Source organism: Choloepus didactylus (genome assembly GCF_015220235.1).
Source record: "Choloepus didactylus isolate mChoDid1 chromosome 25 unlocalized genomic scaffold, mChoDid1.pri SUPER_25_unloc2, whole genome shotgun sequence".
Lineage (NCBI taxonomy): Eukaryota > Metazoa > Chordata > Mammalia > Pilosa > Megalonychidae > Choloepus > Choloepus didactylus.
The window spans coordinates 7,126,607-7,142,693 of record NW_023637607.1 but is presented as its reverse complement, the minus strand read 5'-3'; the positions used below and the strand labels follow the sequence as shown (position 1 = coordinate 7,142,693).

Genomic DNA, 16,087 nt, shown 5'->3' with positions numbered 1-16,087 from the left:
TACTCAAAAATACATGAGTCTAATATAGGAAAAACTGAAAAAAGCACTAGAAGTTTCTAGAATAATAGTGGGAGACTTGTATACACAGCTCTCTTCTATAGATAGAACAAACAGAAAGAGCACCAATAGGGAAACTGAGAATGTAGAAATGAGATAAGTGAATTAGGCTTAATAGACATATACAGAAAGTTACATCCCAAGTTACCAGGATACACCTTCTTCTCTAGTTTCATGGACTATTCTTCAGCATAGAAGATATTCTGGGACATAAAACAAGTCTCAATAAATAAAAAATAAATGAAATTATTTAAAAGCACATTTTCTGACCATTATGGAATGCAACTAGAAATCAATAACTATCAAAGAACCAGAACATTCACAAATAAATGGAGGTGAACCAACACAGTCCAAAGCAATCAGTGGGTCAAACAATAGATTGCAACAGAAATTGCTGAATATCTAGAGATGAATGAAAATGAGAACAGAGCATATCAGTGAGATACAGAAAAGGTGGTGCTGAGTGGAGATTTATAGATCTAAATGCATACATTAAAAGAAAGAAGCGGACTCCGTGCACGTGAGCGGCGGCATGGCGGCACACCGCTCCGGCCCACTGAAACAGCAGAATAAAGCTCACAAAGGCGGGCGGCATCGGGGTCGGGGATCCGCTCAGCGCGACGGCAAGGGCCGTCTAGCATTGAAAACTCTAAGCAAGAAGGTCAGAAAAGAGCTCAGCAGAGTAGACCAGAGGCATCGTGCCAGCCAGCTCCGGAAGCAAAAGAAGGAGGCGGTCCTAGCAGAGAAGAGACATTTGGGCAGCAAAGATGGCCCTCCCCATCATGTACTGGTGGTGCCCCTGCACAACAGGATTTCCCTGTCAGAAGTGTTTTGCCTGCTTCAGGATAGGGACTCTGGGATAATACACCTGAACGAATGGGGAAGTAGCCATAGCTTTATGCTGCTATGTCCCTTGTTGAGACATCGGTGGTTTTTCACATCTGCAAAGCCAGGGGATTTGCATACTGTGTTAGACATGGCTAAAGTGGCTGATACCATCCTGTTCATGCTTGATTCACTAGAAGGCTGGGACAGCACTGGGGATTACTGCCTTTCCTGCCTCTTTGCTCCAGGCCTTCCCACCTACACTTTAGCTGTCCGGGGGGTTTCTGGTCTTCCACTGAAGAAACAAATAGATGCCAGAAAGAAGCTAAGTAAAACAGTGGAGAAGCGCTTTCCTGATGACAAACTTCTCCTATTAGACACTCAAGAGGAGGCAAGGATGCTGCTCAGGCAGTTGGCTAGCCAAAAGCAACGGCATCTTGCCTTTCGAGATCGACGGGCTTACCTGTTTGCCCATGCTGCTGACTTTATGCCTAGTGAGGAGAATAGCTTGGTGGGCACTTTGAAAGTCTCAGGCTATGTTCGTGGGCAGACTCTGAATGTAAATAGCTTGCTGCATATAGTTGGACATGGTGATTTCCAGATGAAACAGATAGATGCACCTATGGACCCCTGTCCTTTAAATCACAGAGTGATTAAATCCCAAAAGGACTCAGGCCTGGCAATGGAGATTTGTGCTACGGATGCTGTAGCTGAAATGGAAGAAGACCTTAAGGTCCTAATGAAAGCAGACCCTGATAAACAGGAATCTTTGCAATCAGAGGTTATCCCAGATCCATTGGAGGGGGAGCAAACCTGGCCTACCGAGGAGGAGCTGGATGAGACAAATGACTTCTTGAAGAAAAGTTCCAAGGTGGTAAAGAAGGTCCCCAAAGGAACATCCAGTTACCAAGCTGAATGGATTTTAGATGAGAATGGTGAAAGTGGTGGGGAAGGGGATGACTTTGATGATATGGAAAATGAGAATTTTATGGAAGAAGAATCTCAGGATGAGAGTAGCGAAGAGGAAGAAGCGGAGGAATGTGAAACTATAACTCTGGGAGAGTCTGAGCGTGATGATCTGTATGATGAGAAGGTGGATGAAGAGGCTGAGGAAAAAATGTTGGAGAAATATAAACAAGAACGTCTGGAAGAGATGTTTCCAGATGAAGTAGACACCCCCCGGGATGAGGCTGCTAGAATTCGATTTCAGAAATACAGAGGCCTGAAGAGCTTCCGGACATCTCCATGGGATCCCAAGGAAAACCTTCCTCAAGATTATGCTAGGATCTTTCAGTTTCAGAACTTTACTAATACTAGGAAACGCATCTTTAAAGAGATTGAGGAAAAAGAGGTTGAAGGAGCTGAGATTGGCTGGTATGTGACAATTCATGTCTCTGAAGTCCCTGTCTCAGTGGTTGAGTACTTCAGGCGAGGAGCACCCTTGATTGCATTTTCCTTATTACCTCATGAACAGAAGATGTCAGTATTGAATATGGTAGTGAGCCGACACCCTGGCAACACTGAACCTGTGAAAGCCAAAGAGGAACTGATCTTCCACTGTGGATTCAGGCGCTTCCGAGCCTCACCTTTATTCTCTCAGCACACTGCAGCGGATAAGCATAAATTTCAGCGATTCCTGACTGCTGACGTGGCCCTGGTATTAACAGTGTATGCCCCAATCACTTTTCCTCCTGCATCTGTGCTGCTTTTCAAACAGAATAGCAATGGAATGCACAGCCTCATTGCTACAGGCCATCTGTTGTCAGTGGATCCAGAAAGAATGGTCATCAAGAGGGTTGTTCTGAGTGGTCATCCCTTCAAAATTTTTACTAAGATGGCAGTAGTGCGATACATGTTCTTCAACAGAGAGGATGTGCTGTGGTTTAAACCGGTGGAACTGAGAACAAAGTGGGGCCGCAGGGGACACATCAAGGAGCCTTTGGGTACTCATGGCCACATGAAGTGCACTTTTGATGGGAAGCTAAAATCTCAGGACACAGTACTAATGAATCTCTATAAACGAGTTTTCCCCAAATGGACTTACGATCCATATGTTCCAGAACCAGCATCTTGGGTGAAAAGTGAGATTTCTTCAGCAATTCCTGAAGTGGACATGGAGTAATAGATTCAAAGGGATTCATATTACCAGTTAGCCCTCTAGGGTCAGGAACCTACAGGTTGTAATATGGCAAAGTTGTTTTCTACTTCAGCCTATAGGCCTTTCACAAATGGTTCTTCTTGACCTTGGCAAGGGGTCTCAGTTAAATAAGTATGTTTTTCTATTACTACTTAGTCCAAAAAACTATTAAATCTTACTCAATAATAGCAACTCTTAATTGGGATTTTGAGAACTATTTAAGAGGGGATGATTGAAAGTTGACAGTTCATGACAAAGACAAGAAAACAAAATTTCCAAGGGTCTAGAGACACTAAATCCCATCTCCTCTGTTAGCATAGATTAAACAGAAACAGATGGATGTGGAGCTGGTGTTTCAGCCTGTTTCACCCAAGTTAGGGAGGTTAGGTCTACATTTCCACCACTGAGCACAATACAAATGTTCTTTACTTCTGGGGAAACTGTTTGAAAACGTTGAGATAGCACAGCAGCCACTCCAACACCAGCGGTAGGTTCAATGAGTAGTTTTATCCTCTCCCACACCAGCTGGGTTGCATGCTGTTGGTACAGAAGGGAGTAATAGTGAAATGGGAGAAGGGAAAAGGACTTATTGGTTTAATTGTAAAGGCCAGATGAGGATATGTGCCCTGTCTGAATTTTTTTTTTTGTTTCTTTGTATGTGTGTTGCCAGTGAAGGGCATAGCTTTTATTTCAACTCCACTTCTGTTGAAAGAGTTGTCTTACTGTATCTAGGGGACCACCACGTGTCATGAAGACACCTAGTCAAGCCCCCTACTCGTAACAAGATTCTTTTGCCTAAGAAGTTGCTCCCTTCTGTTAGTCCCTTTCCCGTTAGAGCCTCACCTTAATTTCATCCTCTGTGACAGTGAAGACATCATCCACAAGGTCCCTTATAATAGGCCAGGTGTTGAAGCCAATGCTGGATTTGACACCATCTGCTATGGTTTCTGGAGGATAAGGATTGGGGGTCAGTTCCCCCTTCATTTTGGACTGGTAGCAGTCATCTGCATTCAAGGGTTCAGCAGCATATACTTTCACACTAGGTCTCAGAGCCTGGGAAGAGGAATATTAGGTACCTTACAACTAGCCACAGCATTGCCCACATGCCTAAAATAAAACAGTATGGCTACATTTCTGCCCAAGTAAGAGGCTTCCTTTTGATGATACATTCATTGAAGACAGGACCTTTAAAGCACTTTATAAATATATTGAATGTCTAATATGGGCCTTCAGTTGCTCAGATTACATTTGTTTCTACTGGTAATTTAGGAAGAGTAGTTCCTGGCTTGGCTAGTAGGCTTGTGAGATGGAATTCAGGGAAATGAATGTGAACGTGTTCTTCACTGTAACTGCTTTTGTGCTGTAAAGTTGTCATGGAATAAGAGGGTAGTGAGGCAGAGAAGGGCCTTCCATCTCAAATGCCAAGGGATGATGAGGAAAGAACGGCAGTTTTGGGGGAATGTTCAGCAAATATCCACAACATACTATGATGTAAAATAAAATCCATGCCTGAACTGGGGAGTCCTCTAGAAGTTGTTTTCTCACCTTAACTGTAATTGCTATTCCAGCAACCATTCCTCCTCCCCCTACGGGTACCACCACTGCATCCACCAAGGGAACCTTTAGTGAAAAAAATATAAAGTATAAATAAGCCTATCAATAGGCACTTTAGATATACATATAAAATAACCAAATCTATAGCCAAATATCAGCTAGACCAGTAGCTAAACAGGACGAATTAATTAATTAGGTCATTTTACCTGGTTCAGCACTTCCAGGACAATTGTTCCTTGCCCAGCTATCACTGCAGGCTCCTGGTTGGGATGTACCATAATGCCTTCTGTTTCTTCTATAATTCTTTTTGTAACCTTTTCTCTGGACTGCAAGAGTACATTAATTTAGCTTACTTGATTACATTTAAGAGTTCCCAATTAAGTTAGAGTCAGTCCTTTAACACTTTGACACAATGGCCTCCTACTGTTTTTCACTTTGTTTAGGCACTGGGATATAACTGAATAAAACAGTGCTTGCCCTCAAAAAAAAAAAAAAAAAAAAAAAAAAAGAAAGAAGCACTAAAATCAAAGAAAGAACAACTGAAGAAGCTAGAGAATGTTCAGCAAACTTACACAAAAGTAAGTAGAAGAAAAGAAACAACAGGGATTAAACCAGAAATAAATTATATAGAGAAAAATTAGAGTAAATGAAACCAAAAGTTGTTTCTTTGGGAAGATCAACATGATTAACAAACCCTTACTAGACAGGCAGAGTCAAAAAGAGAGAAGACTGAACCAAATAAAATCATAAATGAGGGGGGGCATTAATGTGTGTCATTAAGAAATTAGTAAATTATAAGAGGATACTCTGAACAACTGCATGCATTCAAACAAAACAATTTAGAGGAAATGGATAATTTCCTGGAAACGTGAACATCCTAGACTGACCTGAGAAGAGATAGAAAATCTCAATAAATCAACCTGCACTAAAGAGAGCCAATCAGTCAGCCAAAGCTTCCTACAAACAGAAAACCAAGGCCAAATAGCTTCACAGAGAATTTTACCAAATTTTCCAAAAAGAACTGAAACCATTCTTGCTCAAATTCTTTCAAAAAATTGGAGAAAAAGGAACACTATCTATATCATTTTATGAAGCTAAGATCACAATAATACCAAAACTAGATAAAGAGGCTATGAGAAAGGAAAACTAAAGGCCAATCTTTAATTAATATAGATGCAAAAATCTCAAGAAAATATTTGCAAATTGAATCTAAAGACACATTAAAAGAATCATACATTATGGCCAAGTGGGATTAATTCCTGGCATGTATTGGTGGTTAAAGATAAAAAAATCAATCAATGTAACACACCACATAACAATTGAAAGGGAAAAATCAAAGGATCATCTCAATAGGTGCTGAAAAAATTTCGACAAAATTCAGTGTCCTTTTTTTGATGAAATCACTTCAGAAGGTAGGAATTGATGGAAACTTCCTCAACATGATAAAGGGCATATATGGAAAACCCACAGTCAGCATAGTACTTCACAGTGAGAGACTGAAAGCCTTCCACCTAAGATTGTGAATGATACAAGGATGCCTGCTCTCATGACTATTAGTCAACATTGTGCTAGAATTTCTAGCTGGAGCAATCTGGAAATTCAAAGAGATAAAAGGCATCCAAATAGGAAAAGAAGAATTAAAACTGTCATTATTTGTAGATGATGTGATCATACATTTGGAAAATGGTGAGAAATAAATGACATAGCCACTTGAGCTAATAAAAATATCATACACGTTTGATGCACAAATTCAGCAATGTTCCTATACAGTAGTTAAGACCATACTTAAGAGGCATTCAAGAAAAAATTTCCAGTCACAATAGCAACCAAAAAATCAAGTACCTAGTTATAAACTTAACCAAGGATGTAAAAGACATCTACACAGATAATTACGTAAGCTGACTAAAAGACATCAAAAGGGAGCTAAAGAGGTAGATATATATTCTGTGTTCATTGAAAGGAAGGTTAAATGTAGTTAGGATGTCAATTCACCCAAACTGATCTACAGATTCACAGCAATTCCAATCAAAATTCCAACAATCAACTTTGCAGACTTTGAAAAGATAGTTGTCAAAATTATTTGGAAGGTGAAGGGGCCTGAAATTGTTAAAAACATTCTAAAAATGAAGTACAAACTGGGAGGACTTACACCTCCTGACTTTAAACCTTACTATAAAGTCACAGTATTCAAAACAGCACAGTACTGCCACAAAGATAGACATATTGATCAATGGAATCAAATTAAGACTTCAGAGAGACTCCCAGAACTATGCTCAACTGATTTTTGATAAGGACCCAAAATCCATTGAACTGGGAGGGAACAGTCTCTTCAAAAAATGTGGCTGGGAAAACTAGATATCCATATCCAAAAGAATGAAAGAAGACTCCAACTTCACACCATATACAAACTCAAAGTGGATCACAGACCTCAATATGAGATGGTACCATAAAACTCCTAGAAGATAATGTAGGGATACACCTTCAAGACTTAGTACTAGGAGATAGCTTCTTAGACATTACAACCAAAGCACAAGCAATGACAGAAAAAAATAAATTGAAACCCTGCAAAAGCAAAAGTTTCTGTACCTCAAAGAAATTTGGCAAAAAGTTGAAGAGGTAGCCCCTGAATGATATGAAATCAATGACTTATAATGTAGAATATTGGGGACCTAATGATAGACAGAAGCTACTGAAAAGGGAATGATACTTTTATACATTTGGATATGTTAATGAGGGTGAGTTCAAATGTATTGGAGTGGATAGATGTGATTTATTTTGTTAATGTTTTTGTTAAATATTAAATATCAGAGCAGCTTTGAAGGCAAATAGGTTTGAAAGGGGTTGTTTAAAGGCATATATCCCAAATATAAGCATTAAAAATATAGATAGGTGCTTGCATGATATACTTCTAAGCTATCACACTGATACAGAGAGTTGACAAAATAATATATTGGAGAAAACTACCTATTGCATAATAAGAACTTAAATTACTTGGAATTCCTTACTAACACCACAAAAATACTAGGGTAAATAATGCCTGAAAAGATCTGTAGGGTGTTTTGTGATATGAAAGTTGTTTAAAATGGAGAGTAATGCAGACTGTACAAATAAGTGATGATAATGTGAGATATACATTATCATGGACAGAATAAATGCTATGTGAATTTAGGAACCCCCTAATTTTAAGTCAAGCTCACTATCTCAAGGCTTGCTCTTGTGAAACTTATGGTTGTAAAGGATACACTAAGTCCACCTATAATTATGTCTAGGAGTCACCTCCAGGGAACCACTTTTGTTGCTCTTATGTGGACTTACTTTCTCTAAGCCCAACTCTGCAAATAAATTCATCACATGGGACAGGACTCACCAGGTGAATGTGTCTCCCTGGAGATGTGGGACACAGATTCCAGAAATGAGACTAACCCTTGCATTGAGGGGTTGAGAATGCCTTTTTGTACCAAAAAGGGAAAGGAAAGAAAACAAAATAAGGTTTAAGTGACAAAGAGATTTCAAATGAAGTTGAGATGCTGTCCTGGAGATTGCTCCTATGAAAGCTTCAGCTAGAAATGCCAAATGGCCACAGTATGATAACCTTAAGTCAACAGATAAACTGAAAACCCTAAGGAATACCTGGAACCCTATCTGAGACTGCATGAAAGTTACACTCACTTCAGAAACATAAATCTTCCAGAGAGCCTCTATGCCAGCTGAGTCCCAAAATGCAGAGGCAAGAGTCTTTTCAACATCAACCAGATGCATCACGTTTTCCTGTAATGTCAACACACCATTTCAACATGATCGAGTTAGGGTGATCACTGCATAGCCATCCTTGAAGACTGGGAAAGTGATTAAACTAGAGGAATGGGTAACAACAGACAAGATATAATTTAACAAAGATTATGGATGCTGGATCTGTAAATAATTTTATTTTTCTTAGTTGCTAGGCTATTGGAATAGCTAGAAGGAAAGAAATGAAATGGTGGAACTGTAATCTATGACATTCTTTGAAATTTCCTCTGTAGTTACTAGTTAAATTGCAATGTGAAAGTTATCACATTTTGTTAAATTTTTTCTCTAATTCAGTGTTAAATTACACTTGGAATGTTGTCAGTTCTGTGTATATAAGTTAAATTCCACAATAAAAATATGATTAAAAATCTCATGGAACCTTAAAAAAGTTTTGCATGAAAAGATAAAGAGACATTTTTTTCTGAAGAGGAAACGTAAATGGCTAAAAACACATGAAAAATGTTCATCTTTAGTTGATATTAGGGAAATGCAAATCAAAATTTCAATGAAATATCATCTCACACCAATAAGAATGAGTGAAATTAAACAAATAGGAAACTACAAATGAAGGGAGGGTTCTGAAGAAATTTTAACTCTTATTCATTGCTGGTGGGAATGTATAATGATACAGCTGCTGTGGAAGACAGTTTCAGAGTTCCTCAGAAAACTAGATATCAAGCTGCCCTATATCTAGCAATGTCATTTCTCAGTATATACCCAGAAGATATGAAACAGTGACACAGACATTTGCACACTGATATTCATAATGGCATTGTTCACAGCTTCCAAGAGATGAAACAATCCAAGTGTCATTCAAGAGATGAGTGGATAAACAAAATGTGATATATACATACAATGGAATAGTCTGCAGCAGTAAGAAGGAATGAAGTCCTGAAACATAAGAAAACATAGATGAACTTTGAAGACATAATGTTGATTGAAATAAGTCAGCCACAAAGGAATTATACTGTATGTTACCAATAATGTTAACACACTGAATGATGTAAAATAAGAGTCTTATAATGTAGATTATAGGAGACTTAGAGATAGAAACTAGCAAAGGGAGAATGATAACCTAATTTGTACAGATGTGATAATAAGGGTAAATTTAAAGGTATTGGAATTTACAGTGGTGATGATGATTAATTAATGGGATTATAATATTAGTGCTGCATTGAAGGCAAACATGGTCAAAAGTCTTTTTTTTAAAGGCATGTATCCCACAGATCAGCAATACAAATATAAATGGTTGCATGATATACTTCTAAGGTATGACATTGGTACAAGAGTTAACAACAGAGTAGTATATGGAGAAACTACCCCTTCTGTTAGAAATGCCTTCAGGTAGAAATATTTTCAAGTAGAAATACCTTACCAGTACTACACTAATAGTAGGGATAGAAAATATGTGGCTCATAAGAGCTCAGGAATGTTTTGTGTTATGATAATTGTTAAAAATTGAGAGTGATGATGACTGTACAACTAAGTGGAGATAAAGTGAGATACTGAATATTTACCTTGGACTGAACATACGGTATGTCTAATTAGGAACCCCCTACTTAATGAATCAAGCCCTCAATCTTGAGGATTGCTCTTGTGAAACTTACGGCTGTGAAAGGGAGGCTAAGCCTTCCTGTAACAATGCCTAAGAGACACCTCCAGAAAACCTCTTTTGTTTCCCAGATGTAGACTTTCTCTCTCTATTTCCAGCTTAGCAAATAAATTCATTAAGTTCATCACTACATGGGATATGACTACCAGAGGAGTGAATCTTCCTGGCAATGTGGATCAGGACACCCATGTTTTAACAAAATAAGTTACTGTGGCTGAGATTTCAAGTAGAGTTAAAACACTATCCTGGAGGTTATTCTTACACAAGCTCCAGCTAGATATCCCAAATGGCCACAGTATGCCAAGCCCTAAACAATAGTAGTCCTGAAATACCTAGGTTCCTTTCTCAGACTTTGTAAAATTTCACCATGTAAGTTAATTTTCCAGAAATTCAAGTTCACCAGAGTGTACTTATGCCAAAGAAGTCCTAAAACCTAGAGGAAACTGCCTCTATAAGAATATTAACCAGATGAACCTCCTTCCCCATATTACTGACACCCCTTTTAAATATGAAGACATTAGGGTGGTCACTGACAAGACATCCCTGAAGATTACACATGTGACTAAATTAGAGGGATGGATAGCAACAGACAAGGTAGGATTTAACAAAAGATGATGAATACTATATATTTATAGATGCTAGGGTAATACAATAGCTAGAAGGAAATAACTGAAGTGGTGGAACTGTCACCCATAATATTCTTTGAAATTTGATCTATAGCTACTCATTAAATTGTACTTTGAAAGTTATCTCCTTTCTGCTTATATCATATATTTCACAATAAGGAAATAACTGAAACTGTGGAATGGTGACCCATAACATTCTCTCAAATTACATATAACCACTTGTTACATTGAAAAATATCACCTTTCTGTATATATTTTATATATCCTAATAAGTAAATAACTGAAATTGTGAAACTGTACCATAATATTCTTGGAAATTTGCTTTCTAATCACCTGCTAAACCATACTTTGAAAGTTATAACAGTTCCTGTGTTAAATTTCACAATAAAAATGTATTTTTAAAAAGTTACCACAGTGAATAGCCAAACAAAATGCAAAGTAAAAGTAGATAAAATAAGAAAAAATGGATTAAAATCTCCGGTTTAAAGGCAGAGATTGGGAAAATAGATTAAAATATAGCATGTTCCATATATATGCTTTCAGAAAGAGATACATATTTTCTTCAAAGACAGTAGTCATTTGAAAGTGAAAAGATGTAAGAAAATGCCTTTCAGGTAGTAATCAAAAGAGAGCTTGGTTGAGTATTATAATATCAGATAAAATATTCTTTATGTCAAAAACAGTTATGGTGGTCTAAGTCAGTCATTACACACTGACAATAGAACTATTTCAAAAAGAAGAAGATTATAAATACATATGCACCTAACAGGAAAAGCCTAAAATACATGAAAAAATTACTGATTGCTTTGAAGGGAGAAATAGATTTAAGAAATATTTTGAAGCACTAGAGGCCAGAATAGCACATACAGAAGAGAAGAGGTTGATACAATTAGTGCAAATGATAGTAAATTGCTCTATCTGCATGGCAGCTAATAGTGCCCATTCCCCAATTTTGTGGCATGCTGCTACTGAGCGCAGACCCTGGCTACCTGTAGGTGATAGAGTGATGTAAATGTCCTCTACCCAAAGAACAGGAGTGGACATGTCCAAATACTGGTCACTGCTTTTGATGATCAAATTTCCATCACTAGGTAGAGGCTCAGAGGTTAACTGGGAGACATTCTCTCAACCCTCCCCAGACAGAGGTTGAGATGGTGAAGATATAATGATGCAGCACCTCCTTAGGACTTTGAGAAACAGTTAGCTGAAAGGCTGTATTTACTGGGCAGGCCAGGAAAGCTCAGCATTGGGGATCTGTCAGAGATGATTTGTGTGTCCCTCCAGACCCTCTCCACAGGGCTATTTGGATCTGGTCTTCATTATCAGTGGCTCCCTATCTCTCTTTTGGCTGTGGAAGTTAGACTTGGGCAAGTACTCCCTGTGGTGGCCCTCTTCCCAGAATTTTCACTCCAGCCACAGCAGTCTGAAATAACAAAAGGAATGGAAAACTTTTCGATTTGGATGATCTGTGACAAAAGGAATGGAAAGCCTTCTAGAGTTGGATGATCTGTGACAAAGACATGCTTGTTCAAATACCTGTGAGAGAGAGGTTTGTTCCCCAGGAAACATAGTGGACAACCAATCTCTTGTAAAGAAAGTCTTTCCAACCCAACTAAAAAACAAAATCCCATGAGAGACAGAGGTCCAGAAAGAAAATAAACACTGCACACTGCATTCATGCAAATCTCAGCCTTATCAACAGCTAGTTAGGAAACCAAGAAAAAGACCTTCCAGTGGATAAATCCCAGTTAAAATCCCTAAGATTGGGAATGAGACAAGGATGTCCACTGTCACCACTATAGGCAAATGTCATGGCTATAAAAAATGAACATCCTTTCTGCAGGTTGTATCTGGGAATCTATGAAAAACTATTTATCCAACATAACATAGTTGTATTACTTATAAATCCCATAATCATGTTCTACTTCTTTTACTTGAACCTACAATTTTTAATTCACTTGTTAAGTTCATTTCTCAGAGACTTAAATCCTCAAGATTTTACCTATTCTGGTTGGGCCTTGAAATCCAGCAGGTAGGCAGTCAACTCCCATGCTACACTTACTCTGGGCAGTCACAGACAATTAAGAAAGAGAAGAATGAATCAGCCTAATTCTGAAGCAGAGTATCTTCAATGGAAAGCACATAATTCCATTCCTTTGCCCTGTAATATATACATCCCTTCTCAGGTTGAAGCATCCAGAGTGGACTTCATCCCAAATCCTTTAAGATTGAGGGAAAAACAAAAATAAGAGGGAATTGTAATTGATGACTTCAAGGAATTTATTATTGTAGTTATTATCTTGTTTTAACTGAATAATTTGTAACATTGTTATTAAAAAAGGAAAAAATATGCTATAATGAATTGTAACAAATATCTCACACCAAAGCAAGTTGTAGTTGATGGTGTGGTGAATGGGAATACTGCATGTTATGCATGATGGCTCTGTAAACCCAAAATTCTCTTATAAAGGAAAAACAGAAACATAACAGAAATTATGGGGATGAAAAACAAAATAGTAAAAATAAAAAATACACTAGATGCATACAACATTATATTTTAACAGGCAGAAGAGTCAGAAAATTAGAAGACAAGATATTTGAAATTATAGAGTCAGAAGAACAGACAGAAAATATAGAAAACCATGAACAGTGTCTCAGGGATTTGAGTGACAACATGAAAGCATGCAAACATATGCATCATGGATATCCCAGAAGGAGAAAAAGGATAAGAGACAGAAAGAATACTTGAGGAAACAATCACTGACAATATTTCAACTCTTATGAAAGACATAAATGTACATGTCCAAGAAGTACAACACACTCAAACAGAATATATCCGAAATGATCTACTCCAGGAAACACAATAATCAGAATGCCAAATACCAAAGATAGAGAGAATTCTGAAAGCAGCAAAAGAGCAATTCATCATATACAAGGGATACTCAAAAAGACTAATTGCCAATTTCTCCTCAGGAACTATGGAGACAAGAAGGCAGTGGTATAACATATTTAAAGTACTGAAAGAGAAAAACTGCTAAAAATTCTTTATCCAATAAAACTGTCCTTTCAAATGAGGGAGAGTTTAAATTTTCAAAAATAAATAGAAACTGTGAGAGTTTGTATACAATAGACCTTCCCTACAAGAATTACTGAATGAATTCTTGCGGGTTGAAAGAAAAATACAGGAGAGAGTGGCTTGGAGTATTATGAAGAAATGAAGATCATCAGTAAGTGTAATTAAAAGGGTAAACACAAAACCAATTAGCCCTGTGTCCTAATTATACAACACTACTCTTTAATTCATGTTAGCATGAGGATACACATGAACAAGACAAAGGCATATTTTCAGATAACAGATGTGCAAAATATAAAGTTTTAAAGTGGGATAAAAAATATGAAGAGAGGAAACAGAAGGATGTTGAGTAGGGAACATGTATTCCATTGAAGTGAATTTGGCAGTTTTTCAAATTAGCAGGTTGTAGAAAGAGATTCTGTAATACAAAGCACAGTGTAACCACAAAGAAAGTATACACAAACACAGAATATGAGAAAAGGATAAATCACATACCTCACAAAAGATCAAATTTAAAGAAAAGGAAATTGCAATAAAGAAAAAGAGACAAAAAAGATATGACATGTAAAAACCAAAGCACAAAATATCTGAAGAAAGTATTACATATAAAGTAAGAACACTGAATTTCAAAATGAATTATATTGCCTAATCAAAAGACAGGTTAGCAGAATGGATTAAAAAGCAAGACCAACTATATGCTCTTCACAAGAGATTCACCTCAGACTCAAAGACACGAATAGGTAGAAACTGAAAAGATAGAGAAATATATTCCATGCAAGTAGTAACAAAAAAAGCTGGGTTAGATAGTCTAATATCAGAAAAGATATTCTTTAACCAAATCTGTTATAAGAGACAAATAAGTAAACTATAGATTAATAGAAGGGGCAATCCATCAAGAAGAAATTATCATAAATTTTTATGCACCTATCCACAGTGTCCCAAAATACAAGAGGAAACACAGGAAAACTGAAGGGAGAAATAGTCATGTCTATAATATTTTGGGATGTCAATAAAACATGCTTATCAGTAGAGAGAACATCTATATGAAATATCAATAAGGAAACAGAGAACCTGAATAAAATGAACTAGACCTAACAGATATATACAGAAAATTGCCACTCAAAACAGCAGGATATATATTTTTCTCAAGTGATTATGTCATTCTCCATGGATCATCTCCATAGACCACGTCTTGTGTCACAAAACAAGTCTAAATAAATATAGAAAATTGGAAATCATACAAAGCATCATCTCTGAACAAAGGGGATGAAGCTGGAAATCACTAACAGGCAGAGAACTGTAAATTCCACAAATATATGGAAGTTAAATAACACAGTTTAAACAATCAGTATGGCAAAAACAAATTTGGAAGGGAAACCATTAAATATCTTGAGACAAATGAAAATTTAAAAACAGCCTATCAAAACTTATGGGATACAGTGAAGGCAGTGCAAATGGGTAAATTTATAGCCATAAATGCTTACATTAAAAAAGAATAAAAAGCTGAAACCAAAGGTCTAACAGCACACTCAGAGGAACTAGAAAGAGAGGAAAATTACAAAGCAAGTAGAATGAAAGGAATAAAAAATATTAGAGCAGAAATAAATGAAACTGAGGGGAAGAGCAGTAGAAGGAATTAACACAACCAGAAGTTGGTTTTCTGAAAATATTGGTAAAATTGACAAAACTTCAGCTATACTGACAAAATGTCAGAAGAGAATAAATCAAATCACAAATGAGAGGGTGGGCATCACTAATGGCCCCAAAGAAATGAAAAGGATAATAAGGAGGTACTATAACAACTGTATGCCAAAATGTTAGACAATATAGATGAAATGGAAAAATCCATAGAAACACACAAAATACCTAAACTTAATCTAGAGTAAATATAATCCCCAGCAGACCAACTACAAGTATTAAGATTGAATCAATCATGGAAAACTTTCCAACAAAGAAAAGACCAGGACCAGATGTTTCTCAGGTGAATTTCACAAATTCCATAAAAAGTTGATACCAATCTTGATCAAACTCTTTCAAAAAATGGAGGACTGAATAATACTTACATTATACTATGAGGCCAGTGTCACCCTAATCTCAAAGCCATATAAAGATCCTACAAGAAAAGGAAATTACAGACCACTTCCTATAATGTATATAGATTAAAAATAATCAAAAAATGCTTTCAAGTCAAATTCAACAGCACATGAAAAGAATTATACACCATGATCAAGTGAAATTTTTTTAAATCTTCATTTTACTGAGATATATTCACATACCATGCAGTCATACAAAACAAATCATACATTCGATTGTTCACAGTACCATTACATAGTTGTACATTCATCACCTAAATTAATCCCTGAACCTTCATTAGCACACAAAAATAACAAGAATAATAATTAGAGTGAAAAAGA

General features: G+C 36.9%; 2 protein-coding genes across 3 annotated transcripts; one reads left to right on the top strand and one right to left on the bottom strand.

The window, feature by feature from the left end:
- Window positions 1-583: 583 nt before the first annotated feature.
- Window positions 584-3,245, top strand: LOC119525595 (pre-rRNA-processing protein TSR1 homolog). 2 transcript variants are annotated; one of them, XM_037824377.1, is made up of 2 exons: window positions 663-790; window positions 1,011-3,245. In XM_037824377.1, exon 2 carries the CDS (start codon window positions 1,034-1,036, stop codon window positions 3,002-3,004), a length of 1,971 nt encoding a protein of 656 aa, XP_037680305.1. In that variant the 5' UTR covers window positions 663-790; window positions 1,011-1,033; the 3' UTR covers window positions 3,005-3,245. The 2 variants fall into 2 exon arrangements, with proteins under 2 accessions (XP_037680304.1, XP_037680305.1); XM_037824376.1 differs by having other exon boundaries at window positions 584-3,245.
- A 6-nt stretch (window positions 3,246-3,251) lies between these two features.
- Window positions 3,252-4,983, bottom strand: LOC119525596 (serine racemase-like). The gene is made up of 4 exons (XM_037824379.1): window positions 4,780-4,983; window positions 4,565-4,639; window positions 3,863-4,072; window positions 3,252-3,556 (listed from the first exon to the last, which is right to left on the bottom strand). Exons 1-4 carry the CDS (start codon window positions 4,849-4,851, stop codon window positions 3,341-3,343), a joined length of 573 nt encoding a protein of 190 aa, XP_037680307.1. The 5' UTR covers window positions 4,852-4,983; the 3' UTR covers window positions 3,252-3,340.
- Window positions 4,984-16,087: the final 11,104 nt, after the last annotated feature.